The following is a 21924-nucleotide window of genomic DNA, read 5'->3' on the forward strand; positions in this document are numbered from 1 at the left end:
TGCCACCGTCCTGTTAAGACAATTGCACGCGACAGGCTGAATTCTATCCAAGCAGATGTTAGTGTTTAGCAGAGCATGCAGCGTAAACATTGAACATTTTATCATGGAATAAAATAGCAGCAGCTGACATTTAGTGACCACTTTCCATGCTTGTTGTGATATTTAATTTATGGTTATAGGCAAGAACGGACTTTTGACATACCGGGGAACGTTTTGAAAAAAAAAAATTGGTGTGCTGATTCCAAAATTGCACTCATTTTTTTTTTTTTAGCACGTCAAGTTTTTCCTCCACAGCTCACCCTCCAGAAAAGCAAAATTCCACTGATTAGCTGTAGTAAAAAGAACTGATTATATGATTGGACTCATCTACAACTACATGGCAACTTGTTTGTGCAGTCAAAATTGAGATGCGGTGAGAGGTGTGCGTATCTCCCACTAGGTCAGTACTATCAATATCTGCAAACAGAATGCTAGCATATTAGCAATTAGCAATTAAGAGGATTTGTGCTGGCTTTTCTCTCCATCTTGTAACCATTGGCATCATTTTTTAGATTTTTAGTTTTCAACGGTAATTATTCCATCTTAGTGTTATATTTACATGCAGACATTTTTTTTTTAAGGAAACGGGGTTCTCATAGCTCAAAAACTTGACGTGATGGAGAAAAAGTTAAAAACTGCTGTCAGACCTAACTCAACAAAAATTGTAATTAGCAATGTAATACTATTCAACTCATAACTGCTAAGACTGCATGCATGAACATGTTCAAGCATTTTGTTAACCACTGAATAAATTAACATTAATTTCCATAAAAGATATCAAGAACCACCCATCCTCATATCAGAGGGAGATATATCCTGTCTGAGAGATGTTGATCCAGCTCAAAAAACAATGCTTGGAGCCATCAACAGCATCGAATTAACATTTATATTACAGATTTTTCATACATGCCAACATCACCATGTTGGCCTTCAATCTAATCCGTCAAACATTAGCCGGTACGCATGAACACCAACAGAGCTGACTTTATACGGAGACTTGATTAATATTAATAAGTTTTACTCAAAGTTTGAGTGCAATAACAATGATGCGCACACCCAGATTAATTAAATGCACATACAGTAAATTAGTGTGCAAATTTTGACAGATGTAATATCCTTCCCTAGATCTCAGATACAAATGAAAACAGAATAAATTAGTTGCATTGACGTATTGTAGAGATTAGGACAAATTAGTAATTAGATATAATTTAATGGATGAGGAGATTGCACAAACATACTAAGGTAAATACTCACAGAAAGGATTTGACGTCCAGGCCACGATTCCGGATCTGGTCCATCATGTAATCCCAACTGCCAGGATTGGCACGTGTGCGCCCTCCTGCACCGCCTCCTCTATAGCGAGCGGCACCCGCTCCTGTGGGGCTGCCCCTCGCCGCCCGCGGAGCAGCTCTTTTACCTGCACCCCCACCCTCACCACCGCCACCACCTGCCTCTCCTCTCCCGGCAGCCCCGCCTCCCCCGGGATGTCCGGGTGCTGTGTGCAACTGTCCCAAACTCTGGGATGTGGTGGGTGGCTGGCCAAATCCAGAGCCCGGCGGGTTCATGAGGGGCTGTTGGAGACTCTGCTGGCGTAGCAGCGTCCGAGGGCGGGTCGGCCCACAGGGGATGTGTTCCAGAGTGGACGCGTAGGACAGTACCGGATCCCCAAAACTGGGAGGGCAGAGCAGCAGGGAGGAGAGAGAACGAGAGGATGGCCACGGCCGGCAAAGGATGTGGCGATGGAAAGAGAAGGAGGAGTCAGGAGAGGAAGTAGGAGAGGTGTTAGGGCAAGAGGGGGTGAGTAGGTCAGGAGAGGAGGTGTAGCGGAGGGCGACAGAACCGTCAGAGGTGAGGCAGGGTGACCGAGGGCGGCAGGGAGTCACGGCAGAAACAGTCAGGTTGACGTCAGGGTGGATCGAAAGTTCATCCGCACGAGAAGTTGATGTCGGCGACGGGGTAGAGGAAGTGGAAGGGCGGGTGGGGATGGAGTCAGAGGGTGGATCATGGGGAGTTGGAGAGAGGAGAAGGAGGAGAGAGAAGGAGAGCAACGTGAGGCAGCAGCAGTAACAGCAGTAGCAGAAATAGCAGTAGAAGGTGCAACCCGAGTGAGCGCCATGTGCCGTCTGCTGGTCGCACGCCGGCGTCAGCCAGCCGTGCGCCAGCTGCGCGCTCGCCCTGCGCGTCTGCGTCACGTGCGAGTGCAGCTTGCGTGCCTGGCTGCCGTGAGCGTGCTGCTTGCGTAGAAGAGTTTTTCGAGGCGGTAGCGGTCGGATGCGCGGAGTCCGAACGGGCGCGGGGCGTCTGTGCGACGTTTGGTTTGTAGCTTTGCAGCTTCCAGGCCTTCCCGGTGAGGTTTTTTTGCTCTGATAAGAGATCCCCATTTGCCTCCACTCACAAGTGAAAATTATCTGACAGCCTCTCATCCTTTCTCCTTTTGGGTCTTTTAAACACATGCTGCCTCTCTAGAGACATCCACCAGCCAACCAAGGCCTACATTATGTCTCCCTCTCTCTGTCAAGTTCTCATTTCCACTCCCCTTTTAAGACTGTCCGTATTAGCACATTTAGCAGTCACTTGATCATAAAGCTGTGTGACATATAATCAAAACTAGTTACTTTACTGATTGCATGCTGTTAAATCGTTCACTCCCAGCCATTTTCACTGAAGCAACCCCCTTCGCTCCCGGCTGTTTTACTGGATTTTGACTGATTTTGCAAGGCCCACAGAATAATTTGTTGTATTGCAATAAAAACATGGAACCTACCAAAAGACAGATTAGACTATCTTCTTTCATCAGGAAAAGAAAGTATATTTCTATCTGTTTCCGTTTTGCAGTAATTAACATTAGAATATAGCTAAGTTTCATCATTATTCATAAACTTGCTGAAAACACTGGGGGGAAAAGCTTGTTGCAACATGGCCCTGGTTGATCTCTTATACTCTGCTGCCACCTGCTGGACGTTTTTTGTAGTAACTACCATTGCTTTAAGTGACCTCTTCAGGTCTGAGGCTGCACCACAGCCTTCTGTATGCTCTAGCATAAAAAAACAACATAAAAACGTGACCATGGCAATATTTAAAATACAACATTTTTATACGTTTTTTGTGAGCAAATGAGTTAAAAGTAGCCTAGTTACTTTACTGATTACTTTCTTTAAAAAGCATCCTAGCTACTTTACTGCTTTTAAAAGTAACCTAAAGGAATACTTGGATTAAAAAATAACTAGGTTAGATCACAAGTTACTTTAATAGATAGATTTAACAGATACCAACACAGTGCTTCACACAGAAATGATACCCAGTTTACCCAGCAACTACTCAAGTAACACTAAAGTATTTTTAGTCTTCACTGAACAAAATACATTAAAAAATTTAAAAAAAATCACAAATAAAGGCAGTCTTATTTACTTGATATATTTATAATATACATTGTTTATAAATATAGCGATTACATTTGAGAATTTGAGGACCCTCCTGCAGTCCCACCATCTGGTGTGATGGGAATGCATACTGGACTGAGAGCCTCTTTTTTTAATTTTTTTTTTACATAGTGTAATTGCATATAAACTTATGTACACATAAGTACTAACCTAAAATACGCATTCATACATTATTTACTGTCGACTAAATACTGTATATCCTCCACCATCAGCTGACTGCATTACCCAGACTACCCGAATTAGGTCATGAGAACTATTCACCTCAGTTTACTCCGCTTTGCATTACTTCACCCGACGTTATTTTGCAATTTTGGTCTTCGGTGCACTGTTAATCATATTTAATGGTCGTACATAAAAGATAAAAGGGGTGATATGAGGTTGTGTCAAAATGAAACAGGAGAATGGTAGGAGTGGCTGTACACACAAACAGTAAGATGGAGAGCGATAACAGCGGGGGATGAGGATGGCGGAGAGTCGGAAAATGGGGTGCGAGACACAAACACAAGACACAGAGACTCTTATGGCTGCCCGAAAATAGAAACCAATTATAGAGAAGGGGTAAAAAAAAGAAAGGGCGGGGGGGAAGGGGGGTGGGGGTTGGGGGGTAGAGCAGATGAAGGATGAGGTAGTGACGAGCGTGAATGCGTTGTGTTGGAAGAAAATCACAAGGTGGCAAAAGAAGGTGCAAAAATCACACCCAACTGAAAATTAACAGCCTTATATGCGCTGAATATAGTCCCGGTGATGTCATACGTCACGGGAGAGCGAAATAACAAAGTCGACATAAACTCGGTGCCAGATGGATGACACATCATTTTTGCCATTGTGTGGAAGTTACACTTTCCTGTGTTACATTTTTAGTAGGACCACTTGCAGGCAGTGCAGTCCCAATTTGGTTACATTGTGCAGTGGAGCTGAAGACTTGAGTCAGTGTGGTGTCAGCTCAAGGTCTTACTGGGTTCGCACCAAGATCTGCGCCCACACGCTCACCTTGACACCTGAGCCCCTCACACCTCGCTCCCTGCTGAAATTGACCGGCTTAGTCAGAACACTAAACATAGCTGTTGATGATTTGAAAATGTGCAACAGACTTCTCCTCTTTGCAGGTTATAAGGCCTGCCGCACAAAACAGGCTGATGGCGGGCAAATGGGCCCCGGGCGACTTACCCTAGCATGCAAAACTCCTGCCTCTGGTGTTGTTATTGGGACATATACTGTACTGTACTGTAATACTTTTATTTAACCCCAAGAAATAGCGCATCAATGAAAAAGCGAATGAAGATTTGGCTAAGTGCACAAGGAGAAATAAAGGGTACTTTGTGGATATTTGAGAGGTTGTCAAATATCGGCACATTCATTGACTTTCCACCCTTCACTTTTTAGCCAGCCACAGGTACATATGAAATTATAAGTATAGTTAAGTATTATAGTAAAACACCTTCTATTCCGTACCCACCAACAGTATTGGAACAGCAAGTTCAATTCCTTTGTTTTAGCTGTTTATTGAAGACATTTGGGCATTAGATCAAAAGATGAATATCAGACAAAAGTTGGGAATTCTTGCTTTGATTTCATGGTCTTTATGTGTGTATATATATATATATATATATATATATATATATATATATGGACACATAATTGAAAATGTATGTTTTATGTAGCCTGGACGAGTTGAGGAAGCCATCTTCTTTTCAAGGTGCAACCAGGAAGTAAACAGCTCTCGTCATGTGATAATTTATTCCAAACATGTACACATGCACAGATTTCATACGAATAAGGTATTCTGACAGTATATACTGAAAATATTTTTGAAAGATTACCCAGTAACAATTTTAGAGCCCTGTAAATGAAATTATTCTTGTCCATCACAATTGTGACCGGCGGGTTGATTCATCTAGATGTAAATACCATGAAATAAAAGCTGGAATTCTCAACTTTTGTCTGATATTTGATCTGAAACTGAAATGTTTTCAGCATACAACAAAAACAAACAAATTAACCTTGCCGTTCCAATACTTTTGGAGGGGAGTGTATTCTGTTTACACTGTTCTGGTACAGTTTAGCAGCAGTCGACTGGATCTCAATTCATACCTGGGAATGTCATTTTTGTTGTGAAAGCGAGATGGAATTTTTAACCCTGGAGAACCCACGGGGTCAAATTTGGCCCCTATAAATTCTGCTACTCAAATAACAAAGACCTTCTCTTTTTTTTCCAGCAGTGATTTTGTCCCTGTGTTCTTGTTTCCATTGGCCAAAGTGTGTTTGTTCATTCAAAATCCAGTTCTAAAATGCAACAAATAAAACAAAACAATTATATTGTTCAATGTAGCTGTGTATTTGATTGATTATTTTCTTAAATTCTAAATAGTTTACTGACAGTTTTTGTTATTCTGATTTTCGAAATGATACCCCTAAATCCCAAAAGGGTCAAATTTCGCCCTAATCCTAAATTAGGGAATAAAGGGTTAAAATTGAAAAAACATATATTTTGGTGTTCAGTGAATTTATAGCAGTCCTTTAATGTATAATTCATAATTTTCCAAAGAAGAAAAGGGTTCTTGGGTTCTCCAGGGTTAATCGGCCGTTATATGTGAGACTGAAATTTCAAACTAGCTGCCGTCGGCCGCTGGTGAAAACCGGTTGCAAAACCCCGCAGTTCAGTCGCGCTGCGCCTCATCGCTCGGTACGCGGCAGGCCAAACTCACTTGCTGGGTCTGAATCCTCCAGACTGCACGTGGCCCTGGACCGTCTGCCATCTCCCGGCCTTCGCTCCCTCCGTCATCATGCTCTTCAGGCTGTCACTGTGATAAGGCCCACCCCCATCATCCCCATGCCCAGTCGCTGCCCCCTTCTGACACCCTGACACTGCCCCACTAAGGGAGACAGACAGGATGCAGAGGTATGGCAGCATAGGGAGGATACAGAGAGAGAGAGAGAGAGTGCGACGACAAGCAGAGGAGGAAAAAACACCAAAAAGCGTGTGAGAGAGAGACACACATACAACATACACACAGGAAAAGAGGTTGAGCAATCACATGGCAAAGTAGGTGAGACACATTAGTTGAGCGTGTGTGAGGAGACAGCTTTCCAAGCCCAGTGAAAAGCAGGTAAATGAAAAGGGTCTTGAGTCCAGTGTGTTGAAAGACAGAAATGGGGAGTGGAGAGCGGGGACGAGGAGAAGCGTTTTGCAGGGAGCCTGTGGAAGGTGGAAAACCAACAAGGTCACTCCGTTTGGGCCGAGAGGACCGATCTCACAGCTGCCAGCGTTCGCCAGCCGCGGCAGCAGTGCGTGGATGCTGCCCATTAAACTCTCATTCCCTCCTTCATTTATGCGTTTGGGGCTTGCTATACGAGGCAGTTCAACGATGGCAACAAGAGCGATGGTTTGTGGTGGAGTGAAAATAATAGACCATTTTGAGGAGCCGGTGAAAGCGAAATTTGGCTAAATAGTGTTCCGATAAAACGTTGATTGCGATCTTTTTCTAGATGTAAATAACTGATATTTTAACTGCCATTTGATTACCACTTAGTCAAAGTGAATAGGAAGATGTGAAATACACTAAATGGACAAAAGTATTGGAATGAGATCCTTTATTTTAAAGAGTTCACTGAATTTGATTATTATCGTAAAATAATTTTCTCTGTAGATTTGTATAATACCTGGTAGGACCAAAGACCACTTTATGGGGCGTTGGGATTTTCTGCGAATGTATAAGTGATCATTTGAAAATGTAAACAATGGAAGACATTTATAGAAATAAAGGTGAACAGGATTACTCAGGTAATATAGTCCATATTGACGGAAGGTCTGTGAATTCGTCAATGACGGATGTCGTTTTTTTTGGTTTTTTTTGCCAAATAACGGATGACGGCAAACTTGGAAAATTGACAAACGAAGCATTGACGGAATCGGTTTTTCGTCCATCAACGTACCGTATTTTCCGGACTATATATATCAACACTTTTTCATAGGTTAGCTGTTCCTGCGACTTATAAATGGAAAAATATACCGGGGTTGTATAATTTCACAGATAGCCACAAGAGGGCATTCTAGACTTACGCACCGATATCTCGTACTCCTTAACAATTAAATATTTAAACAGTAAACGTTAGCTTACAAAGACAACTGAGAATGATTGAACACAAATGCCCCCCCCCCCCCCCAAAAAAAAAATCAAGATATGATTTAGCATATCTTACTCCTATTCAACCTGTTCTCTATTATTTTAGTCATGTTGTAACTTGCCTTCCAAGATGATGTCTGCTTTGGGTCAAGTCGTTTGTAAAATAAATTACCCATAAAAAATGTGACTTATGTATGTTTTTTTGTTCTACCTAATTATCAATTTTTGGCTTAGTGCGACTTATACTCTGGAACGACTTATCGTCCGGAAAATACGGTAATCATCATTAACCGGGTCAAGAGCGACTTATGAACTCCCGTTTCGTTGTTGCCTGAAGCTTGGTTTACGCTTGACACGTCCGCCTGGCGAAATTAGATCATTTCAACAACCGCATAATAAAGTTTTTTTTATTTGAAAAACATTAATTCACCACTCACAAGGTAATCACGATAATAACGATGACAGCCTGACGGACTGGGGAAATTTATTGACGGTCCTTAAATTTACTGAAGCGGCTATAATTTAGCGATGACAGAATGGCAGTTAAAATAATGACAAACTGACAGATACTTTTGGTACGGATTGAAATAATTGACGATGATGGACGGGTGTCTCAGCCATTGACGAATGACGGCCCATCAATGATGCGGCATCCTCTGGATGTTACCATATAGGTTACCCAATACTTTTGCCCATATAGAGTACTTATGACACCATACACCAAACAAGTAATAATTAAAACTTGATTTGAGTCTTTACATGATTGTTGCCAACTCAAATGATAGCTCAACGCTGTTTTGGGGTTTGAACATAATCGTGTCAAATTTGAAAGCAGCGGTAATCAAAATAAAGCACATTAGTGCCCTCTGGTGACATGACTGCTTTTCATCAACATGCACAGTCCTCCTGTAGAGGCAAAATATGAGGAATCACAGACGCTGAGGTCAGGGAACGCTAATATTTGTCTTGCTTCCGTTCAAAGGTCAACCTTCCTATTTGATTGTGACCAAGTGACCTGAATGTGCACGTGGATAAGCCATCAATCACAACAACGGCATGGATGACACTGCTGGAGCCACAGTCAACACAGGAGACATGGGCCTCGTTTATCGAGCTGAAGGAAAGGTGGGCAAGGTCTTACTTAAATTAAAAGTAGGAAAATGTAAATATATGCGGCCCATAAACCAACACGAGTATTTACAGGAATGTGCAGTAAAGTCAGGCATCAATCCCTTTACTGCCTAAGGTTCACTGGGAGTAAAAGTGATTTACAAAAGATAAATTGCCACATTACCCTTGACACTTCCTCCCAGTGTCAGATTGATCAGATGAAGTATCAAATACAGTATAGAAAGTTCAGTCTCATGGTGAATATGACAAATGATTGCTGTCAAGCCAGCAATTTTTACAATCGTGTCATTGTCACTAGGGACAAATAAATACACTGTACTGCAAAAGACTGAATAAAAAAAAATTATATCGACTTTAAAATGTAGTAATTCCTTAAAAATGAAGATGAATCACACAGGATAGCAACCTATTTGATAAATGAGGGCCAGTGTCACCACAGAACGCTGAAAGCTGCTGATCTCAAGGGAATTTTAAACAGGAAACGATGCTGTAGCTGTCTGCTTGAAAATCATATAAAAGTCAGAGACAGGAGGTCATCCTCTGTCTCTCCTTATAATAACAAATTGCTGATTTCTTCAATTTTTCAATGCCGATATATTTTCTGGCATGCTATTGAGAAAGAAATCCATTTTTCAATTTTTTGCAGGGAAAATTGTCCATTACTACGAGTGGACAAAAGAATAACTGCCGCATAAAGCAGTTTTATGGACAATAAATGCCAACCTTGATTTTTTACTTTTTTTTTTTTTTTTTCTTAAATGAACTACTCAAAACACAAGCACTGCCGGCTGGAGTAAGGCTAGTTAACCGGGATCAGCAGCCATCATCTTCTGGGGGAGTTTTTTGACGGGAAAAGCATATATCAAGCACCTTCACCAGCACACTGCAGCCTCATCTCTCCAGGCCATTTAGCACACGTTTCTCAACAGCTCAGCCTATTAAAAATGACCATTCATTAGACAGTTTATCTGACAGATTCCTGGTAGCAGGAACTCTAAGCCGCGAGCCCTCACACTGCCTGGAAGGAGATAAGTCTGACCTTGCTTGAGCTTTTACTGGATTCCAAACATGACTTTTATTGCATCACGTAAAAAATGCCATATCTCCCATTGTGACCGACAGTACATGCAGCTCAAGTGTTACGGTGTTAGTGTCGTTCACTTTGGAGATAGATATAATGGGAGATCAAAGGAAGGGCACAGACGAATGTCAACTACAGGTGAACAATGGCATCACACAACAAACTGGTCTAACGGTCAACCCTCCACAACAAAGGCAGGCGCATTTTTTTTTTTTTAGCTAGGAAGGCTAACGAGGGTTGTCCGTCTCCATGGTTACGCTCCATGGGAGAGAGGTGAGAGGTTAGAGCTCAGGAGTTAGTATGACCGGCAGGGCTGTAGGGAGTGGAGCGGGCATCGGAGTGTTCATTAAAAGGTGACAGGGAGTGAGGAGGATCAGCAGAAAGGAGCCAGAAGGAGTTGCAGGGCTGCGCTGCTTTTCTCTGCAGGAATAATAGGACGGCCGTAATGTGCGTGTATGACATTTTAATCGCTCACATTTCCAGAGCAGATTATGAGTAATCATTAGTAACCATTTGTGCCCTCCAGAATGGTTACATTGGCTGCATTTGTTTTTCTTGTTGTTCTTACAATAGTTCATGAAAATTGCGTTTAACAATAACACGCAGCCTTGAAAGCTGCAATTTGTATTCATTTTGCAGTTTATTCGAATATTTATACTGTGGCCTTTAAACTAAACATTTTGCCTCATTACTCATGTGAAAAAGTTTTTCTTAGGGACAAAAAAATAAATCAAAATCATTTATATTAGATTCGAAATGTCGTCTGACTAATCTAGGGATGCTTGATACCACTTTTTTTCAGACCGATACCAGTACGAGTAGTCAACTCTTGAATAGTCACTGAAATACTTTTGATCCATAAAATGTACCCCCCCCCCCCAAAAAAAAACAATAACTTTGATTTTAAAGAAAGATACATCCTCATATTAGGGATGTAATCATATCCAAACGTTACAATCAAATAAATATCACGATACGAACGTCACAATATGATAATTAACACAATATTATGGGGGGTGGTCGTCGTCAATCTATAAACTTTGTAGATTCTCAATGAAGGCATCAAGACTATGTATGAACTGATGTCGAGTTATGTACTTAACAAAAAAAAAGGTGAATTAACTGAAAACATGTTTTTTATTATTGATTCTTCAAAATAGCCATCTTTTGCTCTGGTTACTTTTTCGCATACTCTTGTCATTCTTACCTCTGGTAACTTCTTAAAGACTGTTGGAAAACCCTTTCAGGTGACTACCTTATAAAGCTTATCGAAAGAATGCCAAGAATGTGCGAAAATGTAATCATCATAAAAGGTGGCTTTTTATTTCTATATTTATTTTATGATTTTCTTTTTTTGTTAAGTACATAACTCCACGTGTGTTCATTAGTTGTCATAGTTGCCGTCATAGTTTTGATGCCTTCAGTGAGAATCTACAATGTACATAGTCATGAAAATAAAGCATTGTATTGAATGAGAAGGTGTGTCAAACTTTTGGCCTTTACTGTATATATTTAAAAAGAAAAAAAAGAAAAAAAAAAAAGAAAACTCACGGTACTCTTATATTGTATAAGAAGCTCAAGTTGGGGGAAAAAAAGCACAATATTGTGTTTTTGTTCATAACAGCAGTGACAAAGAAATAGGCTTAGTCATGTCACATGTCATTGTCATGTGCTCCTCTTGGCTCAGTGGCACAAATATCACGGTCAATGTAGTTCACAATGCTGTGTTCAGAAAAAAATAATGTTTTTTGATGGAGATATTGAAAAATATTTGCAGGTATGATTGATGTATGGGAGTGACAACCACTGCAGTGGCCAAAACATTCCTAATTAAAATTAAACTGCACTAATAAACCAACCACTAGAGGCTGTTAGAACAGTACAAATGGAATACAACCTGGCCTTTTTTAACAGATGTGGTGCTTTGAATATCGTGACATGACGACGACGATATCATGGCAGTTTTAATATCGCAATATCAAGATATTGGCATTATCGTTACATCCCCTACATCATATAGCAGTTTTCCTTAAAACTGTATGAAATGAATGGCAATTTTCTAGGAGGGTGCATCTCTCCACAAAAGAGGATACAATTCAGTTTTCAATACGTGTGGTGTGAAACGTTTCAAGGATGGTTCCATTTGAAAGTGGAACGATTCGATTCGGTTTGACTATGGCTCAGTTCGAGAGGGTATGATGTAACTACTTTTGTTGTTATTTTGCATACGGATTTGTCTGTACTGTAAGCGTGCCATTTCCTATGTAATATGTATCACGATATATCTGAAAGTGTAACAATTCGATTCATTTTCTAGTTCAAACTGTTTTGTTTTTTTTACACCTCTGCAATTTCCTATTCTTCTATTTTCTAGTTCCTGATTGTAAAACGGCCACCGTCACAAATATCTTGAAAAAGGGCCGATACCTGGTATAGGTACGCACCCATTCCTAGTTTAATTAGATGAGTGGTGGTGACTGTGAAGCCAGGGGGATAAGGGGCAGGGATAGGGATAGAGATAAGGATAAGAAAAGGAAGGCAAGGGAAAGGAGTGGTGGTGTCGCTGTCTCGTTACAGCCCTGCTCAAGGGTGAAGACTCTTACCAGTCTTGGACCAAGACTCACTTGAGTGTAAGGCGAGGGTCTCCATATGGGGCATAGGGAGAAATGTTAAGTACGAACTCCTTCGGCGGATAGGAGCTCCACCTCTGCTGCACTGTGCTGCTGTCATTGTTATTCCAAAAGTCTCTGTCTAGATCACTGCGGCCAAAGAGAAAGACAGGTCAGAGCAACACAACTGCGCACAGCCTCGGCACTAACCAACACTTTGCAACAAGCGTTCCTTCTCTGGAGATGAGGAAGAGTCGGCCTAAGAGCTGCATGAAATGGGAGGCTGTTTTCCAGCCTGAATTGGAAGAGTCACCACAGCGATTTGAAGGTAGCAAGGAAAGAGGGAGCACAATAGCATGTGATGACGTTTTGTTCACCTAGCAAGGCACCCCTAATGAAACACATTTGAGCGAGAGCAGAAATCTGGATCCCCCGGCCCCGCCCACCCCCATCATCAACATGAGAAGTAAGAAGGACACAAATGCACGAGACATGTGGCGGAGAGGTAAATCACAGTAGTAAAGGAGGAAAAGGTGAGCAGAATCACTATACAAGTCACACAGCAGTGGTCAGAGTTGGCAAAGCACAAAGAGAAGAAGAGTTGGAAGCAGAGATGAACAACAGAGCACATTGATGCTGCTTGAGCCCGTAAGTAAGAGAGAAAATGGAAACAAAATAAGTCACTCAAATCACAAAACATTCACATAACCCTCTTTAAAACATTCAAGTAGGAAATAAAAGGTCAAGCGTGACATTCAAAGAGGAAGATTAACAGAATATAAGAAGAGAAGTGGTGATGAACAGGTTAAAAAGACATTTGTGGAATTAAGAATCATACTTAGCATTACAAAGCTGACATTTTCCAGTATTGACCTATAGCTTCAATTCACCAGAGGGAGAAAAGCAACTTGAAAATCATTTCGTACCTTTACACTCTGACAGTTACACAAGGGGGAAAAAAATGAAATGAAAAATGAACGCACACCTCTTGTTTTATCAAAGTTAACATGGGCATGGCAGGCTGCCTGATCATAGGCCTCTTTTTCATACCTGGTTCGTGTCACTGTTTAAATTGAGAGCTTTCGAGATGAACCAAATGCAGGTCATTATCACCCGATTATTCAAGCCCAACCAGTTAGCAGGCACTTACTTGATGGCTTTCTTCTCCCCTCGCCCACGTGCTGAGTCTGGAGTATCTGCCGTTTCCACTCCCGGCTTATTTCTCTTCCCCTTGATCCAAGCGCAAGGAAAGGGAGCACAGACACAGTAGAAGAAAAAGAAAAAAGGTTAGCATACATTTGTCATTTGAAGCAGTGTTTTTGCATGTAAAGACGCCACCCCATTATCTCTTGAACGCCAGTCCTTTACCTGATGCTCTCCTGATTATACTCATCTTCGTCAAATCAAATCTGCGGCCGAGTGACATTTCTGGCTATGATTACCAATGGCAGCAACCCAGAAATTTCCATGGCAATTGCCTCTTTAAAGGTAATCATCTGGGCACTGGAGAGAAATGTCTGGAAAGTCCTGCTCCATTCTGATTTTAAGCAGCTCGAGCATGACCTGCCGTTAACGGGGAAATAACGACAATTGAAAAAGTTAGGTATGCTGGGCGCGTTCCACTAGAAAAGCTCATTAGAATCGAAAGTGTTTGGCCATCATCACAATGGCGGTAATCTCCATTGACATTTGGCTACATATGAGGCAAAAAGCGAGTGAGTCAAAAGCTGCCCGAATAAGTTGGAGTGCTGTGATATGCGGTGGATAAATGGACTAAGATTATATAAAATAGGCTTCTTCATCTTGACTACACGCCACCCCGGCTCACCATACTGGAGCTATATATATATATATATATACAAACATATATATAACATATAAAATTAAAATAAAATAAAATTATATATATATATATATATATATATATATATATATTTATTTATTTATTTATTTATTTATTTTAAGTCTATGTAAGTGTGCGGGAGATTCTTTATCCTTGCATCACATACATTTTTTTTATTAATAATGTTTAAATCTTTTGTTTTATATTTTTTAATCTGTACTGAATTCTACAAAAACATGATTTTTTTTAAACAAAATGGAAAAATATAAACAGCATGCAAAAATATTAAAACAGTTTTTTTTAATAGGACAAGTGTAGAAAAATATAAAATAACTCATTGTGGTGTTGCTTGTTTTTTTAGGACAGCAACCGCCGGCATACAATCGGTTTAATTTGTTCCACATCGCTTTGGAAATACCGCCACACAACCAACAGTGAGTCACTTATTTTGTCAAAATAGCCTCATCTTTGGAGGATGGCATCAATTTCATTGCTCTTTGCTATGTGTTTGGCCATTTTTAAAAAAAATTTTTTATTACTTTCTCTGTGTGTTTTCAACTTGCAAACAAATGAAGAGGAAAACGTCAACTGACTGGATGTTGTCCTGCACGTTTTTGCCACTTGTCATTGAGAAAATAAAGTTGTGCTTGTAAATTTACATACCCTATGTGAAAAAAGGCTTAACTCATTCACTCCCAGCCATTTTCACTGAAGCAACCCATTCGCTCCCGGCTATTTTACTGGATTTTGACTAATTTTGCAAGGCCCACAGAATATTGTGTTCTAATGATAATAACAATAATAATAATTGTATCTGTTTCCGTTTTGCAGCAATTAGCATTAGAATATAGCTAAGTTTCTTCATTATTCACAAATCTGTTGAAAACACTGGGGAAAGGCGCTTTTTTGCAACATGGCCCTGGTTGATCTCTCTGCTGCCACCTGCTGGCCGTTTTTGTAATAACTACCATTGCTTTAAGCGACCTCTTCGGGTCAGAGGCTGCATCAAAGCCTTCTGTATGCTCTAGCATAGAAAAAAACGTTTAAAAAAAAGAAGAAGGTACAAATACATTTTGGGGATCGTGGCAATATTTTAAATAGAACATTTTTATACATTTTATACAAATCCATGACTAACTTGCCATGAGCCATGTGACAAAAAAAGCACATTTACCTTTAAAATGTCACATATTAGTATTCAAAACCACATAATCTTCAACAGGGAAGGTTTATGGCTGTAAATGTGTTGGTCAGATTTGTGCGTCAGTTTAAGGTCTTAACTGTTTTCTGATCGATACACACTCTGGCAACAGCACTGATGAGACCTGCCCTGAGAAAGATTTGTTTGCCAAGAGCTTCATGACTGCCACTCAAGTATACACCCGCCCATCTTCAGCCTATCTATGTGAATGCAGTCCTTAAGAGCCAAGCACTCATCACTGCGCTTACATATGACTTTTTGGTAGAGACCGAAATGACTCGCATCTATCTATGATTCATTCACCGAGTACATCGGGATGCAAATAGCTCCTAAGCCTACATGGGATAGTGCACCAGGCAAACTGCTTGGCCCAGATAACTCTTCATTTTATCATTTCAAACTACAGCCTGCATCTTGAATACAGCAGGTTTGGACCCATTACAAAATCTGTGACCACAATCTTGTTGGCGGCACCCCACCAGTTTCTTATATGCCTTCATCGAAAAATGAAATTTGTTTGTTTGTTCGTTTTTTCAAATTTCAGACATAAGTATAGGGTTTACTGGTGAACACAATGCACAGGGAAAGTAGTCTGAGAGAGTAGTTCCGTTTTCGTATGCATCTTAAGGGAAGTGTTCCTTTCCTTTTGCTTGTTAGCTAGCTAGCTAGCTGTCGTTACAAATCTCGCAGCAACCAACCTATATTTATAGAGCACTTTAAAACAACCACCACTGTTTTCTTAGGATGGAGCCCAGGGTCAGCAGATACAATGAAAACAGCAACGGCCCTAGAATTGAACCCTGTGGAACACCATACGTTCCGTTATACATGTGAAATAATCTTGCACTTATTCATCCTACCACTTTCTTTCTTTGCTTGACATAGTAATAATAATAATGAAAAAATCACATGGCATAGGCAAAGTGGGGTGTATCATAACGAATCATATGAATCGGGTGTGTGTCTTGACCATTGCAGAACCCCTGGTATTTGACTGAACACCAGGTTAATAACCACTGATTTACAGGGAAGAAATATTCTCCCGAAATCTGGCGCTTTCGCTGGCTAGTCATATATCATTCAATGATGTCGTAAAAATTTCAGGACGTTGGGAAGACAAAGAAAATGAGTGAGAGTCCACTGCTCAGAGAGAGCTAAAAATAGAAATTAGATTTGTACTAAATAAATAAATAAAGGTGTCAGCCAAAGGTAGAGGGGGGAAATAAAGGGACAGGGGAGAGGGGATGGGAGGGGAGGGACAGGTGCGAAGTGACTGAGGCAGCGAGTGGCAGGAAGTCTCAAGTGGACTGCTGGTGAAAACAAGAAGAGACTCAAACATGCAGACTGAGTCCCACTGCTTTCGTTTCCACACACACACACACACACACACACACACACACACACATGATGCAACAGTTTCAAGGCAGTCACCTTCCTCCTAATCAACACTTGCGTGTGTGCGTGCATGTGAGACGAATAAATGCTGCAGGGATCCATCGCATATGACAAAGCTCTTACGACATGCGCAATCCAGAAAAATCAGCTCAGCGCCCCAAATGAGGGTTAAAGCAAACCAAATGGAAGAGTGAGCAATTTCCCTCTAATCCTCCACTCAAATACCCTTGAAAATACTTAAGTCTAATTTAAACCTGATACTTTTTCTGTTACAGGACAAAGGAGTTTCACGATTAGAATGCCGCTTGGCTCGGAGCCATCGGTTCAAAACAGCTCAATGCGATGTAATAATTGTGAGAACGACTCAAATTGCCACAAACTACACCAAATGCGTTTTAATTCGGGAAAGCTGAAGTGAGGTCTGGTGAAGTAGAGGAAGACTGCCTGCAGTGATGATGAGCTGTTTTTTTTTTTTTTGCTTTTTCTGAAGGCTCTAGACATGAAGGATGAAAGAAGCTAGCATTCTGTCTGCATCAGTTGGCAGTGTTCTGCCCTCCAACGCCCAGCTGTGTTTGTTTGAACTAAGACAGCAAGGGTCCACATGCTCGCTCAATATTACACTCATCACACCATAATTACAAAAGAGTGATCGTTTGTTTGTCAAAACATTATTGTATGTTAACCGGAATTAACTTTGAATCATATGATTCCCAAATTAACACAATCATGGACAGTCTGTCACTGACAACATTAGGGCATTGGATAATGGTAAATGCTGCATTATCATACTAATTCATTTTATTTAACTCATTCACTGCCATTGACATCAAAAATTAATTTTAATTATTTCTATTAGTTTGACTTTTTTTCTCTCCACTTTTTCACACAAGAGTATGAAAACCTAGAAAAAAAAATTATTGTACATTTAGAATGATTAATCACAAATGTTATATCTGTCCTAAATGTACAATAAAAAAAATCTAGGTTTTCAAACTCTTGTTAACGAAAGTAGAAAAAAAAGTTAAACTGATAGAAATAGTTCAAATAAAATTTTGACGTCTATACCCGTCAATGGCAGTGAATGAGTTAAAATCTGCAATCATTGATTGCCGATCCTCCTCCTCTTTCGGTGACTTCCAATATCCAAACGGATCCAAAATAAAAATGTTGCTGATACAATTGATTCAATGGAGCTCCGAATGTGGTCAGGTCCAATCTCGCAGTTATGTCACGGATCAAACAGCACAGCGCTCACAGAAGCAGACAGAGGCCTTCTGAATGCCAAATAGCCACTGCTGTTGAAACAGATGTAAGCAACACCCGCACTGATGTGTTCAAATCCCACCTAACACCAACAACGTGAGGCCCCACTGCACAGAACCAGCAGCTCCACAACATGAATTTAATAGTCACTTGATCTGCATGATCACTGTGAATTTTGCCAGTGATAAGGAGCTTTAGAGTCATGAAACAGTCAAAACAAAAATATTGTACAAGCAAATTCTCAAATCTAATGAGAATTCATTTCTGCTAGCATTACAGTTGAACATTTTAATTACTGCTACAGCGCAAGCTCAGTCCATGAATGACTAGTTGACGAATAAATTCAGTTTACAACAAACAAGCTTAGCGAAAAAGTGTGACCTCGTTTCACGACGTGTGTAATTGGAGGCTTCTGTGTATTTTTTCACTGTTAAATCAGTCTATTGTATGAATCCAAAGAAAGTGTAAACCTCTAGCAGTAACAATTGTGTTATTTGGAAGACTAAACTGTTGGGAAAAACTTGAGAATTTTGTTCATGCTTGTGATCTCACTGTGTAGTTTGGTTGGGTAAAATCTACCATCTGTAATATGGTAATACTATTAGATCAAATTTGTATGGCGCATTCCTCAACAACTAAAGATGATTAGTAGGTGAAGAAGACAGGAGCTGCTAGTTAGCAACCGATCGCTAGCAGGCTCATAAAGGAGGCATCTGACCCAGCCAGGGCGTTTTAACCTAGGTTGACCAGATGTCCTAGCTTTTGAACCTTGTGTCCCGCGTCTCATCGAATTTGGCCAGCCCAAAAGTTTTGTCCCACTTTTATGCGGGTCCCGTCAAGTCAGCAATACAATTGTTTGGGCCATGTGTATGTCAATCGCACAGTCAAAGTGATGTTAAAGTGATTTCATTCTCATTCTTATCTGCTTCTAATCACTAGCAGGCGTGTTTTCGTCATACAGGAAGTAGAACTTCTTCTTGCTTCCATATGAGAAATGCTAATGGATAATGCTAATAGCCTAATGCTGCGATTGCCAGTCAGATCCAAGGCAAGCGGAGGTTTTCTGGCAGCATATTTCCAATGTTAGAATTTTGGGACCGGCGCGAGCTAAACAGCACAGTCATCTTCCAATAGCTGCTGGGACCAAGCAAAAAAGTTTGGATAATGGTGGGTGCATTGGCTTGTTTAGCGTTATTGAAGTGTCACCCAAGATAGCTGTTAGCATTAGCTAAAGTAACACTACCAACAGTGACCAGATTGACTAACAATTACAATTGTTATAAATAGTTCCTGGTGAGTATTTATTGTTTATTTGCTTTTCAGCTAAATTTTTGTGTATTGGTTTTTAATTTTGACAATCTGGTCACCCTATTCACCGCATCAGAAGAGTTGAAAGTTTTTTTTTTCAATAGGTTTTAGTGTTTTAGTAATGAATACACACTCACTCGCACGCACGCACGCACATACACATCACCCACATACAAAAAAAATAAAAAATAAAAATCTATATATTAAAAAAAAAAATTTAAAAAGGAGAGCAATGATGATGACATGTCGAATCGGTAAAATTACCGAATGAACAATACTGAGCTTTCCAGAAAAAAAAAAAGAAGAAGAGTTGAAAGTAAGCTGGGTTCACCTTCGGCCACTGTATGATAGCTTACTGTTAATAGTGTTAGCGAGGTAGTGTTCGCAAACAATCACGTAACAAATTTATGAACCTGTACCGTACTGAACCGTACTTGACGTCTCTGAAAGGAAGTTGTCTTTCAGCTCACTCATTCAGTCTGTGCCATTTCAGCAAACAAACAAGAAAGGAGAATATGTGAGCCATAGAGGAAAAAAGAAGACAAAAACATTGTGCTACGAAACATGGCGGCAGGCAGCCCAGGTGGCAGTGATACACTCGTATTTCGCCTACAAAGAGGGCAAAGGGGCACAAGTGTGGGAGTTTTTCATTTTCTGAACGATGACAGATGGGAAATTAATTCAAGATAGTTCATCTGTATACAGAGTGTGTGGGATAAAGAAGCCACAATTGGAGGTGTGGCCAAGACGTCAACTCTTTGGAGTCAAAATTTAAATTCACCAACCTCTGTAAGTTAGAGCTACTTCTTGGGTAAACCAGCATCCTGGGATGGATAGTGTTTAACCTTTAAGGTTGCAATAACAGGTGACAGTATTTCTCGCCGGCAATGTGCAAAACCAACCTACGCATCTAGTGCTGCCTTTAAAAATGACACAGGCTTCTTAGTCATTTCCATAGATAGCAGGTAGTGTAAGGAAGTGATGGCGGGTTCACGATATTACACAACAGGAAGCAATACACATGGAGGAGTTTTCAAGACCAATGCACACAAGGAGTTTTTAAATAAAACCTTTTGCACTGGTTGCCAAAGCTAAAACACCGAAAGCAACACTTACTCAAAATGTCTTGCCTATTAACCTATGAATCATAAGCAAAACTGGCATGGGCCTCCTCACAAGTGACACGTGAAGCTGCGGGCAAACATTTGCTCTTATGAAGGCTGACACCGCCGAAGAGTAAACTCGGACTTTTGGGAAAAAGAAAGGTTTAGGATACTCGGCTGTATCGTGCAAAAGGAGAGAACATTCTTCCTGCGTGTATATAGAGCATAACCTCTATAAAAGGCACGCGATGCTCTCATGCAAATTACAGTGTGTTTACATTCTAATGACGAGTCCAGGGAATATAGGGCTCCTAAAGAAAAGAGATCAAGAGAGCCCAGATTGAGTACCTGCTAAGCCTTCATCGTATGTGTCGGTGATAATGAATGTGTAAGGCATTTGCCACGAGAACTCAACATACTACTTATAACAATCTTGTTTAACGCATACTGCTATCACCAAAGGTAAGATTATTCTTAACTACATTATACATCTTGTATTACCACTCACTGCTGTGTGTCTTTTGTAACGATCAGTACACCTTCACAATAAAATGAGATCCAATCGACAATATTGTGGATAAATGTTAAATGCAGTGAAACTCTCACACTTAACATGCATATTTTTTACTAACTGGCATCTTGGTGCCCCAAAAATCCATTGAGGTGAGTTGAGGAGCTTCATTCATAATTAATGAGGTCCAATAGAGAATATTGTGTATTCATATCACTGATGTTGGGCTGGAACCTCATAAATCACAATTTGGTAAATTTAATATATTTTTTAGACTATTAATCAGTCTATTCGTGAAGGTCACGAATAGAATAGGAAAAATTTATTGTGAAACAGTTGAATAATGGCAATTAATTTAAGTCAACAACGTGGATTCTAAAACAAAGTCCAAAAAGAAGGAAAGCAAAAACGTAATTTTAAGCAAAGGAAGAGCCTCAACTAAGGAAGCCTAAACTAACTAATAAAGAGTGTTATTTTGCTCTTAAAATGGTATAAATAAATAAATAAATAAATAAAATGTTCCTCATGCCAAATAATCTTCTTGTTATATATATAAAAAAAAAAAATTCTGATGTGTCAAATGAAGAGAAATGTTATGCCATCTTTACACAAGCTGATTTTTTAAAATAATAACCTTCTATTGGACGTTTCGATTCTGCATGTGTTACGTAAGTGTCTACACGGATATTGTTGACTAACGTGCATGTTAACAAAAGGATCTGTCTGCCACAGCAGGGTAATACATTGAAAGGGCTTTTGTGCAACATGCCAATCACATCACTTTGTAATGCAGGACAAAGCCGAAATAAAACTTTAAGGGTGATGATATCATCACATGAAATGGAGACAACACTAATGACCCCTAAAATATGTCAT

At 40.2% G+C, this 21924-nt stretch overlaps 1 protein-coding gene across 4 annotated transcripts in view; it reads right to left on the reverse strand.

Annotated features, from left to right (window-relative positions):
- syt7a (synaptotagmin VIIa) overlaps window positions 1–21924 on the reverse strand; it is a 102948-nt gene that overhangs the window by 25626 nt on the left and 55398 nt on the right. Inside the window, exons 5-7 of one of the 4 annotated variants that reach the window (XM_077567776.1) lie at window positions 13575–13654; window positions 12440–12574; window positions 1294–1710 (exon numbers count right to left, since the gene is read on the reverse strand). In XM_077567776.1, coding sequence (XP_077423902.1) covers window positions 1294–1710; window positions 12440–12574; window positions 13575–13654 — 632 coding nt within the window. Of the gene's footprint in view, window positions 1–1293; window positions 4991–6184; window positions 6288–12439; window positions 12575–13574; window positions 13655–21924 lie in introns of those variants that run through there. The other 3 variants (XM_077567777.1, XM_077567775.1, XM_077567774.1) reach the window with 3 other exon arrangements.

Source organism: Vanacampus margaritifer, chromosome 6 (genome assembly GCF_051991255.1).
Source record: "Vanacampus margaritifer isolate UIUO_Vmar chromosome 6, RoL_Vmar_1.0, whole genome shotgun sequence".
NCBI lineage: Eukaryota > Metazoa > Chordata > Actinopteri > Syngnathiformes > Syngnathidae > Vanacampus > Vanacampus margaritifer.